This window comes from Euprymna scolopes, chromosome 37 (genome assembly GCF_053919585.1).
Source record: "Euprymna scolopes isolate OS-2025 chromosome 37, ASM5391958v1, whole genome shotgun sequence".
In the NCBI taxonomy this organism is placed as follows: Eukaryota; Metazoa; Mollusca; class Cephalopoda; order Sepiida; family Sepiolidae; genus Euprymna; species Euprymna scolopes.
Window position 1 is genome coordinate 31511453 of NC_136518.1, and position 18425 is coordinate 31529877.

An 18425-nucleotide genomic window follows, 5' to 3' on the forward strand; every position below is an offset into this window, starting at 1 on the left:
CAACATCTAGAAAACTCTGTAAATCTCGGCATTGTAATCAAAATTATGAAGACTTCCTGAAAGCAGATTACTGGTGTCAACTGATTATTCAACAAAATCTGGCTAATGATGATGAAAGCAACCTAGAAAATGCACCATTGTTCTCAGGGTCAAAAATCATTCAGATAAAAAAATTAAGGGGAGAAGTGAAAAATATGAAAAAAAATTGAAAGAAGAAGATAGAGTCCAGACAATGAGAAACTCACAGAAAAGATAGTCGTTTCATGAGCATTTGAAGCAGAAAGATGAAGAACTGAGAAAAAATAAAGACTTGTCATTACAACAGCTATATGAGGAAAATAAAATTAAACTTGAAAGTATCTTGTCTACTCTGCAGCAGAGAATTCAGGAGCTTTCAAAAATTAGATACTCAGCATTTTCACAAGTGTTTGAAAAGATTGGTAAAAAACTGAATAAGAACGAAAAGATAAAAAGAGCAGCTAATCAAATAATATTGTAAAAACAAATTTTGAAGTTGATGCTGCAACTGAAAAAAAAAACACAAACCCTCCTTTCAAATTCAAGAATACACAAGAACAGCAAAGAAGAAAAAAAGAAGTTGAAAATCGAACAGATGAAAGTTGATTTTCTTAATCAGGACTGGGAGGAGAATGTTGCTATGAAGGAACATAATAGCAACCAATATACCAAAGATGTCATCAAGTGCCTTATTGAACTGATAAGGCAAACAGAAGTATCTGGCAAGAATTGTGGAAAGGTAATTGACATTGTAGCAAGACAGATATGTCACACAGCTATAAATCCAAAAGACCATCAGAGAGATCATTTCTTAGGTATGCTGACAAAGGGCATACCAACAACAAATAGCTGAAGCATTTTCTATAGTCAAGCAACATAGACTTGCATTCTGATGAAACAACTATAAATCACCAAATAAATCAACAGATAGTGGTCAGTTGCTTTCATGTGGATTCACTTCTGTATTCATGAAGATTCAGATACTATAGTTGATGTTGCCTTTAATTTGCTCCAAGAGTTGGCTGATCTGTACACAAATAAAGAAGTGGATGCTGTCAATGTTACAGAATCTGACTAGCCTTATGAGTGACAGAATAAGTGTCATAAAGTCATTTGACAAAGACTAACTTACAAAAGATGAATACACTTGGCACTGATGAAAATATAGAGTTTTTGCATTGTAATGCTCACTTTCTTCTTGGCCTCAGTTTTGAATCTGATAAAGTCTCGAGAAAATGGGAACAACATCTGAATGAGAAAATTGGTAGAGATGGTCTGGACAAATTCAAAAGTTTTCTTTAAGTTCAGAAAATGCAGCAACTCGCTTCATCAGAACTGCTTGTGAAGTATTGGGACCAAGAGGGGGATGAAAAAAAAATGGATGCAGAGCCTTCTGAGAAGCCTACTGTCACTTTCAGTCACAAAATTCTACAATAAAAAGTTTTAGAGGGAATAGATTTAACAACTCTTTTCAGGTTGCTACTTCACTATCATCGAAATGATATTGTAAAGGTTTTTGCAAGATTTCATGGTATCATTGAATTTGAAACAAGAAAGTGTACTTCATGATGCTAAGAGTGAGTCAATTGACTGTGCCATGGTTGCACTTAGACTGTCATACCACAAACTTACTGGATCCTACTCAGCAGACAGCCAAAGTACTTGAACTTCTTTTATTATGTTGTGGAAATGAATGCTGCGCTTGGAAGATGGGAACAAGATACTGAAGAATTGACAGATGTCAACTTTCTACCATTGTTTGGCAACGATTTAAACAGTCCTGTCTTTTCTGTCCTCTATGAAATGGATTCAAAAAAGAAGATTATGGTTCAAAGTTTACTGCATAAACTTTGTTCAGCATACAAAGATGTTCTTCAACATCAGCTGACAGACTTCATGCCAGGTGGGATTTACATTAAATATGAAAAGAAACATCAGCAAATGTAGCACAGCCAATTAATACGACAGGAGAAGAATGCTTTAGCGACTTGGATTTTAGCATTTTCAAGAGAGGCATGCATCTTTACCTTTCAATAATACCATCAATATGCTGAAGAAAAACAAGACATCAATTTGGCTTGATAATAAATCTGAAAAGGAACAAGTTGCTTGGATTGTGTTGATCCAAATCTAAAGAAATTAGAATGAAACACCAGGCATTACAGAAGAAAAAAAAAAGCAACAACTGGAGAAAAGAAAAAGAGAAAAATGTAAAGAAACTAGCCAAGAGAAAAAAAATCTCATCATTGAGAGGGTGAAGAGACATAGCAGGCCATGTTTCAGTGAGAAGAATGTCACGCAGATGCTACATGTGCTAGGAAGCAGGAATAGTAAACTTGAGGTCCTGAAAGATGAAATTAGGTTTCAGAAAATAGTTTTTGGCAATAAATCTGAACATTTAAACTTGACTGACCCTTGGAGTCGCTGGCAAACCACTTAAAAGCATTTTTGAATGACACAGACCTAATAAATGACAATGAAACACTGCCAGACAATGAATCAGGAAGCCGTGAAACAGATGAAGAAAGCACTTTAGTTTATCAAGCACAATTTGGAAATTACAGCTTCAACAAACAAGGACAATTTGTGGCAATATATTATGATGATGACTTTTATTTAGATCAAGTGATTTGTGCAACAAGCAGTGAAGAAGGGCAGGTGAAATTTTTAGATAAGTGGAAGGTAAGAGTAAAAGCCTTTAGATGGGCTCGATCAGAAGAAGAAAAAGTTTCTTTTCTGTATGTGTTTGACTGGGGCTTTGAGATAACCACCTCAAATAGACAAATGTGGTCAGTTCCCAGCAAAGAATTTAATAGAATCACAAAGAAATACGAATTGAAAAAAAAAAGGCATAATAATCATTATGTATAGAATTATATTGCATGTGCATATTTGCATTCATTTAATTCAGTTTTATTTGATGATATTTTAAAATTGTCTATCAATGTATCTTTTATAAATGATGCAATGTTCACTTTTCACACCTCAAAAATGAAGGTCAAAATTGAATTAGATATAATTGTACTTTTACTTCCTATTATTTTCTTATACTAGAAATGATGAAAGCTGGTTACTATTTTTGTCAATTGCTTTCAAAGTTGTCAAATTGTAATTTAAATATGTTCGTGCTATGTTTGTGATTAAAATGGTCATAACTTGAAAACTAAAGATTTTGTTTTTGTTTTGTTTTTTTCTTGTATTGATGTGTACTTTTATATAAAAGGATTGAATTTAGTCATAATTGTTTGTCAAATTGTGGCTGCCGGTACCTACTAATATATAATTGTGCAAGAAGAATGTCTTAGTAAATGTTTCAGTTTATAAATTTGCAAATGAAATCAATTTATCAAAAGAAAATAAATATAACAAAAAATAAAAAAGAATATATTATAGTGGTATTTTATTTCTTTAAATCAATCATCCCAAGGAAATCTTGAAATAAAGGCAAAACGTTGATGAACATAATTTTGGTTTGTTCTTTTTTCATCTCTCCATCAAAATGTTTTTTCCATAATTTGCATCAACTAATTTCATAAAGATCGAGATGATATGTTTGCAAGATTAAATAACATTATTTGATCTTACCAAGCAACCAGCATTTTTCAATTCAAAATCCAATTTCCGAGTAAAATGATTCAAGTTCGATTCTGTCTTCTGGAACTAAAAGACAGATAACAATTAAAGAAGGAAAAGCAATAAATAATATACATTTTTGTACAGAATCACTAAATACAAATATTTGTACCTCAGATACGTTTCAGCAAGGTGTTTGTCCATTTCACTGAAATAAATCTTTCCCAAGTATTTTCCTCTTCTGCCTACCCTACTCTCCCAACCCAGTCAACAATTCAAATCTCAAATTATTAGGCATAGTTTTTAATTTGTATACTATTTTTTAAATTCTCTTTTCTGTCCTCAATCAAGTGACGAATCATTTGATTTGCCACAAATGAGAATTCCCTTTCAAAGTTTTGTAAAAGGTATTTAAGTAATAAAGTGTTCAGTCCCACATCACCCTTTCAACTCGCAAATTGGTGTAAAGCGTTACATGAGAACAAGAAAAAAATGGCCACGACGTCTCTTGAAGTTTTCACAATGACTTAAAAATAAAAAATTATACAAAATAGTGGTAGAAACTCACCCGATAATTGTCACGATAACTTGAAGCCGTTAAAAATAAAATTCAATTATCTTAATTAGCTAATTAGTTGAAAACATTATAAGTGTAAACTGTACAAAATTTCCTTCCATTTGCTATGCTACAAGCCATATTTTGTTAATAATTTCTTTGAATCGTGTTGTGGTGGCCATCTTGAATTTCCTGGTTGCCATCTTGGATTTTTCATGGTGTAATGATGACAAATGATAAAGTCCGTCAGAATAACATTTCACATGATGATAAAGTCTTATCTCCCATTTTTTAATGTTTTTTTATGATGCTTCTACTTAAATCCGTTAAAATGAAACTTAATTATGCTAATTAGTTTAATGTATTTGAAAACATTATAATTGTAATCTGTACAAAATTTCCTTTAATTTGATAAGCTACAAGCCATATTTTGTTTATAATTTTTTGAATTGTGTCATAGTCGCCATCTTGGATTTTTCATGATGCTATAATGGCAAATGATAATGTCCATCAGAATAATACTTTCTATGATGATAAAGCCTTACTTAACATTTTTCCTAGCTGTTTTTATGATGTTTCTACTTAAAGCTGTTAAAATGAAACCAAAAAATGCTAATTAGTATGTTAATTAGTTTGTAAGTTACGAAGTAAGATGGTCGTAAATAACGCCAACTGAATCTTCTTGGTATTATGATAATATGTTCAAAATTTCATCATAATATCTTAAAAAGATCTTTTTTTAAAGATGGGTTAGTCTCTTAATTGTACAAATTTCCAACCATTTTCGGTCACAAGCTTATATGCATTTGAATAGGACTGACTTAAGGCAAAATGTCCAGTGAGCCAAACATTTTTGGATACCTTGAATGGTCATAAGTTTAGTTCTAATGGGCTGGTTTTAAAAAACTAAAAATATTATTTCTTTGTTTTTTATGCTCTTTTCAATAATGCTTGATTTGAGTTTATTCAATCTAAAGAAAAAAATGTGTTGTATTGCTAGTATGAGAGTTGATAATAATGCAAAAATATACGAGTTAAAAGATATATCAAATGGAGTTCAAACCCGATGCATGTGTGTGTGTTATAATTAATATAATAGTTATAAATAATATAATAGTTATAAATAATGTAATAGTTATAAATAATGTAATAGTTATAAATAATGTAATAGTTATAAATAATATAATAGTTATAAATAATATAATAATTATAAATAATATAATAGTTATAAATAATGTAATAGTTATAAATAATGTAATAGTTATAAATAATATAATAGTTATAAATAATATAATAGTTATAAATAATATAATAGTTATAAATAACAATAGTTATAAATAATGTAATAGTTATAAATAATGTAATAGTTATAAATAATATAATAGTTATAAATAATATAATAGTTATAAATAATGTAATATTTATAAATAACATAATAGTTATAAATAACGTAATTGTTATAAATAATATAATAGTTATAAATAATATAATAGTTATTAATAATATTTAGTGTGAGAATTTTATTCTCACATAGCTTAAAACTTTGCCAGAGGGTGAAAATTAAAATACAATAAATTGAAAAGTTTACTTACAGGATGGTTTGGTTACAGGTAGTTTTCTTTTCTTTCAAACTCCCCATGTTAAGAATGGCTAGATACACTCACCCTCCCTATATTAAAAACGGCCATCAGAATAGACACCGCCAACCTCCCTATGTTAAGAACGTTTATCGGAATAGACAACCCCAACCTCCTTATGTTAAAAACGGCTATCAAAATAAACACCCTCATGTTATTTTTGAATAGACACCCTTAACCTCCCCATGTTAAGAACGTTTATTGGTATAGATGCTGCCAACTTCCCCATGTTAAGAACAGTTTTCGGAATAAACACACTCAACTTTCCCACGTGAAAAACAACTTTTGGAATAAGCACTCCATAGTGAAAAAAATATTTAATTCAAATTTAACTGTGATATTAGTTGTCAGCATACCCACCCACAAATGCTATATAAAAAATTGGAGGGTGGGGAGAATGCCAGTCGCAAAAAAGTGGATTTGTTTCCACAAGGGTGCAGTGTCGGTTGTAAAGGAGCAGATTTGTTTATCACGTACGCGTACAAACATGGAGGCCAGTGAATTACAGTGCATAAAAACTAAACTGAATAAGAAAATCTCATTTAAATTTTGCAGAGATATAAAGACTATTAAGTCTTTATATCTCGATAACTACTTGTCTCTGCAAAATTTAAACGAGATTTTCTTATTCAGTTTAGTTTAAAACATCATTTTAAAGAAAATTGTGGGGTGGACTTAATGTAAAAATTTAATAGTCTTTGTTATTTTTGGTACTCTTGCATAATTTGAACCGAATTCTTGTGACAATCATCGGTGTCAGCCGAGCGGCGTAACAGATGCAGACTAAAGAAAAAAGCAAAACAAACCGAAAAAAAAAATACAAATGCAAATTATCAAAAAATAACAAAAAAATCTACCTTGAAAAAAAGCAAATATGTTTATTTAATTTATTTTAGTATTTATTTATTTTTTTTTTTTTTGCAAAATATTTATCAACAGCAAATTACGTAAATATTGTTATCTTTAAGAAAAGGTTGTTTATCCGTATAAATGTTAGGTGTAAGTACAATATTTTTGCTGTTCTTTAACCATATTTTTTTTTCTTGTTTTTTATTTCACTTTCAAGACTTTGTTCAGTCAGGTTGTTTTTATTTAGGTGGAGGGGATTACACAGAAATAGAAACACGTTTTTTTTTTGTTTTTTTTAACGGTTAATTGTCGGCGGAAGAACTTTCTTGAGATGAGGATATTTCCTTAGGAATCTTTTACTTCGGTCGACTGTTTATCGGCCATTGACAGCAAAGAGCGCGGTGAGAGGAAATGGAAGGAAGCCCCCCCCCCCAAACTGGGTAGCTTTCGGAAATATGATTTATGATAGAGACAAAAGGATTGTTTCCAAATTTTTGTCTCCACATAAATTCAAGTAAATATGTACCCAGAAGCTCCCGGCTGGTCCCATATTTTTGCTTGTTATGCTGTTTTGATCCAGAGCAGTTTAAGGATTCTCCCTACGTTATATGTTTTCTTCGGTTGAATAGAGATTCATCAATTTCTACAGTGTGCCCTGGGCCTCCTATCTGCCAGGAATTTCCTCAGGAAATAATCAAGACAAATTTCTCTCAGAAAGTTTACAATTGGTGAATGGTGCACCTCATTCTTTAGGAAAACAATTTCTTTTCCTGACAATATGAGATTGTCTGCATTGGCGTTTCCATTTGTTTTTCTAGCATGCACAGATTTATTTCCTTGCCTGTCATTTTTTTCTTTTTGACGAGTCTGAAAATATAATTGTTTGTCAGCTTTTTGGGGGTTCAGTCGATTTCTTCTAATTTGAATGTCGTCTGCTTTCATTTACATATTGCTTTTTCATTGGCTAATCAAACTCCCAGAAATTTAAGTACAAAAAAAAAAATTAAAAATAAATAAATCATTAAAAATAACTAATCATAAATTTAAAAATTACTAAAAACATTAAAAAAAAACCCAACTTTTTAATGTCAAATTAGCGTTTCAACATTTGAACAACATTCGGCTGACACCGATGATTGCCGGTCTTACCCGATCCGGGCTTGACTGGAAATCACGAGAATTCAGGTCAAATTATGCAAGAGTACCTAATTTTTTATTGCTTGTATTTCTATTTTTTTCCGGTTTGTTTAGACATTTGTCTGTTACTTTGTTCCGTACTTGTACAGTTTAATCAAGACATAAAATATTAAAATATTTTAGGTTTTTGAATGCTTTTAGCGCACAACCTAATAAAATAAATAATTCAATATAAGCTTCTGGGATGATGAACACAACAACTTCATAAAATGTAACACAGAAAAGGTTTATTAAGGAGAATGTGATATGTTCCTGGTCAAAAGCTGGACTCCGGCTACGTGGTGGTGTCGCAGTAGTTATTCCCAGTGGAATCATCGATACCAGTAGAGATAACACCAAGGTGGAGAGAGAGAAGAAAAGGGAGGTCCGTTCTGTTTCGTGTCTCTCTCAGTAAGGATGAGTTGTTCTTCTTCAAACCGGATGCTGGCCGATTTCCTTAGGGGATAGGAAGGATCAATGCGCCGTACCCCTGATTGGTTCGTATGTGACCAAATAGCACAGGGGAGAGGCATTAATTCGAGGAAGAAAAAAGTTCCACTTGTTTCTGCTACAATATCGAAAAAAAGTTAGGTTGTACGTATCTGACTGAACTTCTGAAGTTCTCCGAAAAATTTTTTTACTTAATTTGATCGAGTAGTTATTTTGTTTTGGTTTTTTTTTTTACGCGTAAAAACATGTTTTTATGACAGCGCCCAGGGTAGCCATGTTTGGATTTTTGGAACCCGCCATGGGGAGACAACTCGGTTTAAAGCGGCGACACCCTCCTTTCCAGGTTAAATCATAGCTTTTCTTCCTCAATATCGAAAGACACAATCTTTTGATCGGTATCATTACAAATTGTTTTTTCGCTGTAAAAATAAAACTACTTGATCAAATTAAGTGAATTTTTTTTTCGAGAAACTTCATTCCATATCAGACACGTACAATATAACTTTTTTTTTTTTTTTCGATATTTTCATTTTTAAATGTCTTGATTAAACTGTGCAACTGTACTCTTTGTTCGGCTTGGTCGAGCCCATACAATAATGGGCAGAAAATCCAGAGGATCCGGGTCAATTCTACTAGGGTACCAAATAAAAATCTACACACAGGGGGCATAACTCCGAAACGAATATTTTATATTACTTGTTCATGGTTGCAATATTTGTTGTTTGCACGAGACTTTTTTTTTTTCTACTAAAACCACAATAGCAGCTGTTCTACTGTATGAATTTTCCTAAATTTTGGAGCTATTACTAGTTTCGACATGACAATTAAGTACGTAATATTGTTTTTGCTTAAAACGATAATATTAAAACAAATCGATTTGTCGACCATACCTTAACAAGCAAGCACAGTTTTATTTTCATTTTAATATGCATCCACATTTTCTGCTTTCGCTAAAACAATAAGATTTATAGACAATTGTTGGTGTTAGGGTTCTTGGCACGTTTTAAATACGTTACTGTGACAGTAGCCTACTCTCATGAAAGAAAGTATCTTTCACTTATATACACAATAAAAGATAAAAATGATAGTAGTTTTTTATTATTATTTAAAAATATAAAATCAAACAACGTAAATTTGACATATGTATGAAAATGAATAATTTTATTATTCTGTACTTTCACCTAACACTTGTGGTTTTAACACATTTTCTTGGTTGTTATTTTAAAAATCAAATAAACGACGAAGTTTTCTTCGTTTTGTTTTGAAAAACCAACGTGAAAACAACCTTATTTGGAGTGAATCGATTACAAATAAAATCTTGTAAGGTAGATACTAAACAGAAACTCTATTTATTGAACAATGTGAGTGAAATACATAAAATATTCACCATCATTTCCAATGTGTTGACAGAAAGTTCCAATTCGCCCGCCATATTCACCTGCTTCTTACCCGGAAGTGAAAAGCAACGGCGTTGACTTTAAAAAAACAGTATTCGCAGAATTGCCTCCCTTACATCGACCAGTTTAAATGATCGAAAAACCGTTTGGTTCTTCTTCGTTATAAAAGCGAAATTGGAATTTCATATTCTTCCGTGGTATCGTTATGTATTTTCGGGTTTGTTTTACAATCCACAGAGATACAACACAAAAAAAAAAGAAAAGAAAAAAGAGCGCTTATGGCAACAAAGACTTCGATCTAGGGGAGATAACTAACATAAACAGTAAAAGTAAAACATTTTGCAAACTATAATTTGGACGCTTATTAATTAAGGTACACAAAACAAAAGTAAACAACCTGTGAAACGGCAACAACGATTAAATAAACTTGTTAATTAACGGAAAGAAAAAAAATTAGGCACTTCTACAGTTTATCGCTGAAAATGAAAACACCATTTTATTTCGAGCACCTATCGATTAGAATCAGAGGGAGAAATCAGTATTTTAAACTATGGCCTAAGTAGGAAATAAATAACAAAAAAAAAATTAAACTAGATATAAATTACTTCCGGAGAGAACTATAAAAAAAAGTAAATACAGAAAGTGAAAGAACATATGTTGTAGAGGGTTTAACAACCATGTTGAATTTTAGGTGGAATTGAAATAGGAAATGGGTTAAGATTCAAAGGAGGAACTATAAATACGTGCGGAAGAATAGAGAGAAGAAAATTTTATTATAGGACAAAAAAAGGGATTGTGGGATTTTTACAATAAAGGGGAGACAATCACAAGAAGAGTTCCAACACCCCTGCTTGCTCTTAGAATGTTATTGCGTATATTATATAAGAGCATCGTATTTAAAGTCCAAAAAGAAGTTCTTTGAATCTATCTAACTTTGCTCGGGTTGGGGGTTTCGTCAAAATGTTCGCTAGCATGTCATTTGTAGAACAATAGATAATTTTTATGTCGTTGTTGTTTAGGGTGTCCCTGATGAAGTGGTATTTTATGTCTACATGCTTGCACCTCTGTCGGTGCACAGGCTCCCTGGAAAGTGCTGTTGCATTCTGGGTATATTCGAATATCTTAATTGGTCCGTAATTTTTGCATAGATCCATTTCTGTGAGTAGTTGTAGGAGGGACATACCTTTTTGAGTGGTCTTCACTAATGCCACATACTCGGCTTCGCATGTGGATAATGCTACCGTAGGTTGTCTTTTTGATTTCCATGAATTGGGTGGGCCGTTTTTTGTCAAACGGAAGTAGTACCCAGATATACTGCGTCTGTCGCATTGATCTGATGCCCAGTCAGCATCGCTGTACGCAATTAGCTGGAGTTGGTCGTTTGTTTTTGTATAGCATAATTGATTTCACACAGTGCCCTTTATGTATCTCAGTACATGCTTGGCTGCAGTCCAGTGTTGTTCACACGGCTTGGATAAATACTGGGATAATTTTCCGACAATATAACTTATATCTTCTGGCCTTACAGTCGGGCATGTCGAACCTTTCCAGTATTTTTGTCACATACCATTCCTGGCTCATTAATGTATATTTTTCGGTTATGTTGAAATCTATTCCTAGGAAATGCCAGAGTTTTCCAAGGGCTTTCATCTCAAATTCGGACATCAGCATCTGCTTGGTAGTGTTTAGTGAATCATTATTATCAGCTGCAATAATTAAATCATCAAACCATGAGATGACAATGACTCGTTCTTTACTGCTGTGTCATATGTAGATGCAATGCTACACTTTATTCTGAGTGAAGCCATTTTTGGTGAGCCAATTATGAAGGGTTTGGTTCTAGTTTCTGCCTAATTAATATAGGGATTTGTTTAATATACAGACTGGTTTCTCGCTGGTTTTCCATTTTACTTCAAATCCTTCTGGTTGCTCCATGTGAATTTCATGGTCAATATGGGGCCTGAAGATATGCTGTTTGTACGTCCATTTGCATTAATATGCGGATTGATGTGATGTGAGCTGTTGATGAGAAAATCTCTGTATAATCTACTCCTTTGGTTTAATTATAGTCCCTTACGACGAATCTTGCTTTGTATTTTGGAGTTCCGTCAGGGTTTTCTTTAATTTTGTATACCCGTCTGCGACTGATTGTTGTTTTACCTTTAGGTAAAGATATTAGTTCATACACGTCATTTTCTTTTAGGGAATTGATTTCCTCCTGCATTACTTTGATCCAGTGGTGTGCTGCTGAGGAGGTTGTAGCTTCTTTATAGGTGCGTGGTACACCATGTGCAGCTTTGTCACAGTAATCGACGTTGATTAGTGTGTGACCGCTCTTATCTTGAACTGTTGTTATATAGTCCTCTAAGTAGCTGGGTATCTTGTGTTTCCACTCAGGGTGTATGGATATCCTCTTCCATATCATTGGGTGGTTCATCAACACCAGATTGTTTTGGATTTTCTGTCAAACATCTTTCGGGATGTCCCCATCGTCATTATTTGGTGGGGAGGTTTGAGTGTGTTGTTCATTAGTACTGTTGATAAATTTTTCTTGTCTGTGTTTATACACTTTTCCGTTTTCTGGGTAGTAAATTAGGTATGCTGGGCTGTTTCTGTCATATCCGATAAATATTCTTCTGGCATTTTGGGTTGTTTTCCTCCTTTTGTGTTAGAGTAAGCATAGCACACCAAGCCAAAAACGTGCATTTTTGAGAAGTCGGGTTTTCTGCCGGTTATCTCATAATAAGGAGTCTGTTTTAAGCGGTTGTTGAAGCATCTGTTTCATATAACTGCAGATGTCATAACAGCGTAAGTCCATAAAGTTTGGGGCAAGCTGCTTTCTACGACTATGCATCTTGCCATTTCAAACAATATTTGCCAATTTCTTTCAGCCATTCCGTTCTGATGAAGTAAGTATGGCGCCGAAGTTTCATGTTTTATTTTATTTTTGTGAAGTAGCTTCTGGAAGTCATTTGATTTTAACTCCAAGCCATTGTCCGATCTTCATATTTTTATTTTACCGTAGGGGAAAATGTCTGTGGGATCCTTTTCTAGTCTCACACAAAAACATGCGTTCACATCTCAAGCCATATTTCTTGTCATATACATACGCACACACAAACATATGCGCACATGTACACACAAGTAGATATATTAACGTTCGTGTACATACACTCACATTCACGTGTATACACACACACGCTAACGTACACACATGTACTAAATAATGCACACACGTATGCACAGAAGGACAACGTCACTTCCCCTTTCAAAGGAAATCCACACATGCGCAAAAGACCACCGGAAACAATTATAAAAGCAAGAGCAATAAGTAGCATCTTTCTTTTTCGGACTAGCTCTCGAGCTGAGAGGTTCAGCGAACCAGCCGCCTCCCTTTCTATGTATGAGGCACGAGCTAACAGACAGTATGTACACTTTATACGTTTTCTATCTCCATTGCCTGGATTGACTTTCTCTCTTTCTCTCTCTACGACAATAGACTTTCCTTCTCACCAGTGAACAGCGAGAGATGAACGCGGACATGAACACGTGTTTTACCTTTTTCTTTCATGTGTTTCTTCATGAAATAAATCCTAGTTCGTTTAATTCAATTTAACACGTAGTTCGTCTCTTTCTCAATTCAATTCATTATTCCTAATTGGCACCACCTCAACAAATTGGTGACACACGAATGCAAAAGGAGCACGCATTTCCTTCTATACCCTAGTCCACTACAAAATGGTTACACCCGAACGTGAGATGAACATGCATTTCCATAACCACAAATCCGCAATAAACTGGCACTTGACTGACGTGAAACGAACACGCATGGTGACGCTACCTTTTTTAAATTAATTGTTTTGAGCGAAATGCGCATTTTATTTGATAAAGAAAAAAACGAACATTTCAACAAAGAAAAACAAATGAACCACTACCGACAGGGATAACTACTACAAACAACAATGACGAAACCCCTCGTCAGACTCGGCAGAAAAATAAAGATGGAGCTGTCAACTTCATACCGAATTTTTAAAAAAATGTGAGCTCGACAAACATTTTTCAAGGTTTCCTGACATTACCCTGCAACAAACGCGAGGATCAAAATCACAAAGGCCTATGCAATTCTCTCCCACACAGCAGACGCAACAACAAAGAAACAATTACAGGACATCCCTATCAAGACATAGGAAGAAGCTGAATTAACAATGAGTTGAGATGCATCACGCACACAGATAAACTCACAACTTGAAGTTTCGTTGACACCGGCAACTGGAAACTCATTCAACACGAAGGAATGCACAACAAACGCCCATACAGACAATGTACACACAATACCGCAGACCCACATGTGAAGACAATGGCAACTGGAAACCCGTTCAACACGAACGAATGCACAACAAACGCTCGTACAGACAATGTACACACACACTACCGCAGACTCATTTCCGAAGACACTGTCAACTTGACACACGACGTCAACTGAAAAAAAAATTTTCCTTCCAAACGAACAATTCACTTCACTGTCCAAGCAACTCGTTGCACATGTCAGCACACAACAAAAAAACAACCAAACAAATGTCACCCTAAAAAAAAGAGTAAGCGCTTTTTCCATGCGTAAGTAAATACTTTTTTTTACGAACACACTCCGTTTTTGACGTTTTTTTTTAAACAACCACACCAACAGCAAAAAACAGAACGAAAATTCAATTGCCGAAAACATTACTTAAAAAAAAAAAAATAAATAATATACACTGCATATTTTTTTTCCTAGGAATGAGAGTATTGTGGCAGCCTTTTCTGGTCTCACACAAAAACACGCGTTCACATCTCAAGCCATATTTCTTGTCATATGCATACGCACACACAAACATACGCACACATGTACACACAAGTAGATATATTAACGTTCGCATACATACACTCACATTCACGTGTATACACACACATGATAACGTACTCACATACGCACACACGTACGCACAGAAGGACAACGTCACTTCCCCTTTCAAAGGAAATCCACACATGCGCAAAAGACCACCGGAAACAATTATAAAAGCAAGAGCAATAAGTAGCATCTTTCTTTTTCGGACTAGCTCTCGAGCTGAGAGGTTCAGCGAACCAGCCGTCTCCCTTTCTATGTATGAGGCACGAGCTAACAGACGGTATGTACACTTTATACGTTTTCTATCTCCATTGCCTGGATTGACTTTCTCTCTTTCTCTCTCTATGACAATAGACTTTCCTTCTCACCAGTGAACAGCGAGAGATGAACGCGGACATGAACACACGTTGTACCATTTTCTTTCATTTGTTTCTTCACAAAATAAATTCTAGTTTGTTTACTTCAAATAAACGCATTGTTCATTCCTTCCTCAAAGCAATTCATTTTTCCTTTCTCAATTCAAATCATTTCTCCTATTTTGTACGACTGGGGGATATGTTTAATATATCAACCAGTCCACTACATGTCTGTGATGAATCTCTCGGCAGCGAGTGTAGTGTCGCCTTTATTCTTAATGAAATATATGAATACGGCGCCGGAAAAATCATCGGTGAACGAGACAGCATAGTGGTTTCCGCTTAAATCTGCCAGGTTATTGGGCCGGCTAAGTCTGAATGTACTAAGTGTCGTATACCGGTTGCCCGTTCATCAGGTTGTTTATTTCTGCTTTGGGAGAATTTCCCTTGAAGGCAGATGTCACAGGTTCTGTTGCTGGAGTTTTTAATTTTTATTTTCATTCTGTTGACTACAGCGGGTAGTTTTACTATGTCGTCGTAGTTACAGTGGCCGAGTATTCTGTGCCGTGTGTAGACGTCGTAGCATTGATGGCAGCTGTCTTCACCACTTTCATCCTCTATAGTCATTAGATAATATAATCTTTTGTGTACATATATTTTAAATTTGGTTCCATTTTTGTGCATTAGTTCGTCTTCATTTTCTTTGAAGATGACCGTTGCTCCACTTTTAGTGGCGGTTTTCACAGAGAAAATATCTTGCGGATAGGTGGGTATCAGTAACACCATTTTCATGGTTACTGTGATGCTGTCTCCATTTTCGCCTAGTAAACATATTTCAGCGTCTCATCTTTTTAATGCTATACCGCTGGTTTTCATTCCATCTGCTAATTTCATGTAATGATTCTCTGGTTGGAATGTAGCGTCAAAATTTTTGAATTTCTTTTCATCTCTAATGATGTAGGAAGTGGCTCCTACGGCGACTTGTAAGCCCATGGGTGATATCACCTCTCGTCTGTAGTAGTATTCCATTTTGAATGCAAATGTGTTTTCTTCGGTGTCCGCTACCTTTTTCATAGTATCCCTGCGCGTTTATAGCGGCAGGACTCTCTTTTATGAGTTTTCGCCTGTTGTTTGGGCACTCTTTGTACATATGTCCCTTCCCACCGCATGTAAAACGAAGCGTCTCGCTCATTGGTTTGCTCGTCACAGCTATCGTTTCTCATAGTGGGTCTTGAAAAAGAAGATGTCAGTTTCATGACGTCATCACTGCTAGACTGATCTCTGTGCCTTAGCATTTCTTTGAAGATGTGAAGCTCGGTTTTAAACATAGAGAATGTCAGTTCTTTGTTGCTGTGGGTTACATAGATAGAAAAAGGGTTGAACTGGCTCGGTAATCCCTTTAATATCATTGTGATGATTAAGGCGTCATTTACTGTTTGTCCAGCATTTCTGAGGGCTGTTAAAACGGTTTCTGTTCTTATAATATATCTTTCGTCAGTTTGCTTTTTAAGGGATGTTAGTTGGGTATATAAAGAAATAACTCCTGGTTTTCCTTTTCCTGTGTAGTGTTCACGTAATATTCCTAGGGCTTTTCTTCCATTTTTCCTGTTTTTTAAAAAATAAAAAATAATATTTTTATTATTTTTTAAACAACTTTAATAAATTATTTTGGAAGTATATTCCATAAAGAAGATAAAAAACCCACTTTAAAAAGAGAACTTACATGTTTTTCATATTTTATTCACAGTTTTGTGTTAGGGGTGTCAAAAATTAAAAAAAAATCCTGATACACCTACTGCTGAGATGGATGTTAGTGGTATCTGACAGGCGAACTGGATTTTTACAGGCTTGTGACATGGATAGTCTGACGTCGGCCGGTGCCGAAAGGCTGCAGGAGCAAGAGGCACTACGGGCTGGAAGGCTGCAGGAGCAGGAGGCACCACTGGCTGGAAGGCTGCAGGAACAGAAAGGCACCACTGGCTAGAAGGCTGCAGGTGTTGAAATTTTAATAAAGAAATAATTTTTATTTATTTTTTTATATACACATATTCAACATCTTGACATTTAGTGAAAGGAATGTACTCTTTGACCTGCATTTCGCAGGTCACTTCATCATCATCATCATCATCATCCCCATTTCCACCCTCTGGAGGGGGGGGGTGAGGAAAAGAGGAAGAAAAGACCTTTCTCCGTTTTTGTCAGTTCGAGTTTCCACGGCCTTGAAGGTGGCGGCCTTACTGCGTTCTCCATCAAAAAGATTTTGTGTTAAATTTGTTACAGATTTTTTTTTTCCTTTAGAAAAAGACCTTTGTTTGGAACTCCATTGATGGTTACAAACTTTCATCGTCATTAAACCAACAAGGTTTTATCAACTGGAAAATTAGTCTCTAAAGGATTAACGGAAGAAACTGTTTTTTTGGGGGGATTTCTTTTCTGTAAAAGACAGAAATTAATTTCGCCGGCTTGACAAGCAGATTATCGGCACATGTGACTGCCAGGAAAGGAAATTCCCTCTTTGTTCAAAGAACTTGGAAAAGGCCAGCTTGGAAGACTATTCAACCGAAGTTTCCTTCACAGAAGAAAAAAAACAAAAAACATTAATACTAGAATTTATCCTGTGTAAGAATTATTTTATTTGTACACAGAAAGCCTACCAAAGCGGCTTTATGGTTTTCTTTTCTTTCCATTGAATTTAAAGGTACCATGAGCCTTCACAAAGGAAGAATATTTTACCTCTTTTCTTCCATTTAAAGTCAAAGAGACTTTGTTTGTGATTCCCTTTCAGAGAAGAAAAACACATTTTAAAAGAAGGACTGAACTTAAAACAAGGACTGAAAAGAATTATTTTCTGTTTTTTATATGTTCTTTTCTTTTCAGCCTTTCTTACAAGTAAGAATTGTCGCTTTTTTGTATTTGCTTTTTATTTTAAATGTTTCTTTAAGGGTTTTCTTTAAAAACCCTAGCTTTGGGAAATAAAGGCAATTGATAACTTTTATTTTAATAAATTTGGATCATTTTAAACACATTTAGGGTCTGTATTTCTTTTGCTCATTTCTATTTCCGGAAATTTTCTTTATATCTTTCTTTTTCCTTTTTTTCCCCCTTTCAATTTGTTACCATTCAAACAAATTTTGGTAACGAACCCAAAATTCTGTTACTTTGCCTTTATTACTCTACGTCTGATGCGTTTACAAACAGTATAAGATATTTTTCTTTTAAATCTCTACAACTGTTCCTTTATGTTTTCAAAGTCTTATGTATTTACGAGATACATAAGATATTTCTCTAAAATTGTCTGAATTTTGCTTTCTTATTTCAAGTCTGATATGTTTCCTACCACGTGGGAACTTTTAAATTCTCCCGCTATTTCGACTTATCTGCATGATGTCAGCACATGAGTTGGGATTTTCCCTTTCCATTAAGCTTTAGATTAGTCCGGGGTTTTTTTCTTACTGTTTTAGACTCTCTAAAAATTTAACATTTTGAGCAAGGCCCATTTTAATTTGATCCGGTTATTGGTTGCTTTATTTC

General features: G+C 34.4%; 1 protein-coding gene across 2 annotated transcripts in view; it reads right to left on the minus strand.

Moving 5' to 3' along the window:
- LOC145261118 (SKA complex subunit 2-like) overlaps positions 1-9942 on the minus strand; it is a 92203-nt gene extending 82261 nt beyond the window's left edge. Inside the window, exons 1-2 of one of the 2 annotated variants that reach the window (XM_080119360.1) lie at positions 9647-9920; positions 3604-3678 (exon numbers count right to left, since the gene is read on the minus strand). In XM_080119360.1, the coding sequence (XP_079975486.1) occupies positions 3604-3678; positions 9647-9691 (120 nt within the window). In that variant the 5' untranslated portion in view covers positions 9692-9920. Of the gene's footprint in view, positions 1-3603; positions 3679-9646 lie in introns of both variants that reach the window. The other variant, XM_080119361.1, reaches the window with a different exon arrangement.
- Between the last annotated feature and the right edge of the window lie 8483 nt (positions 9943-18425).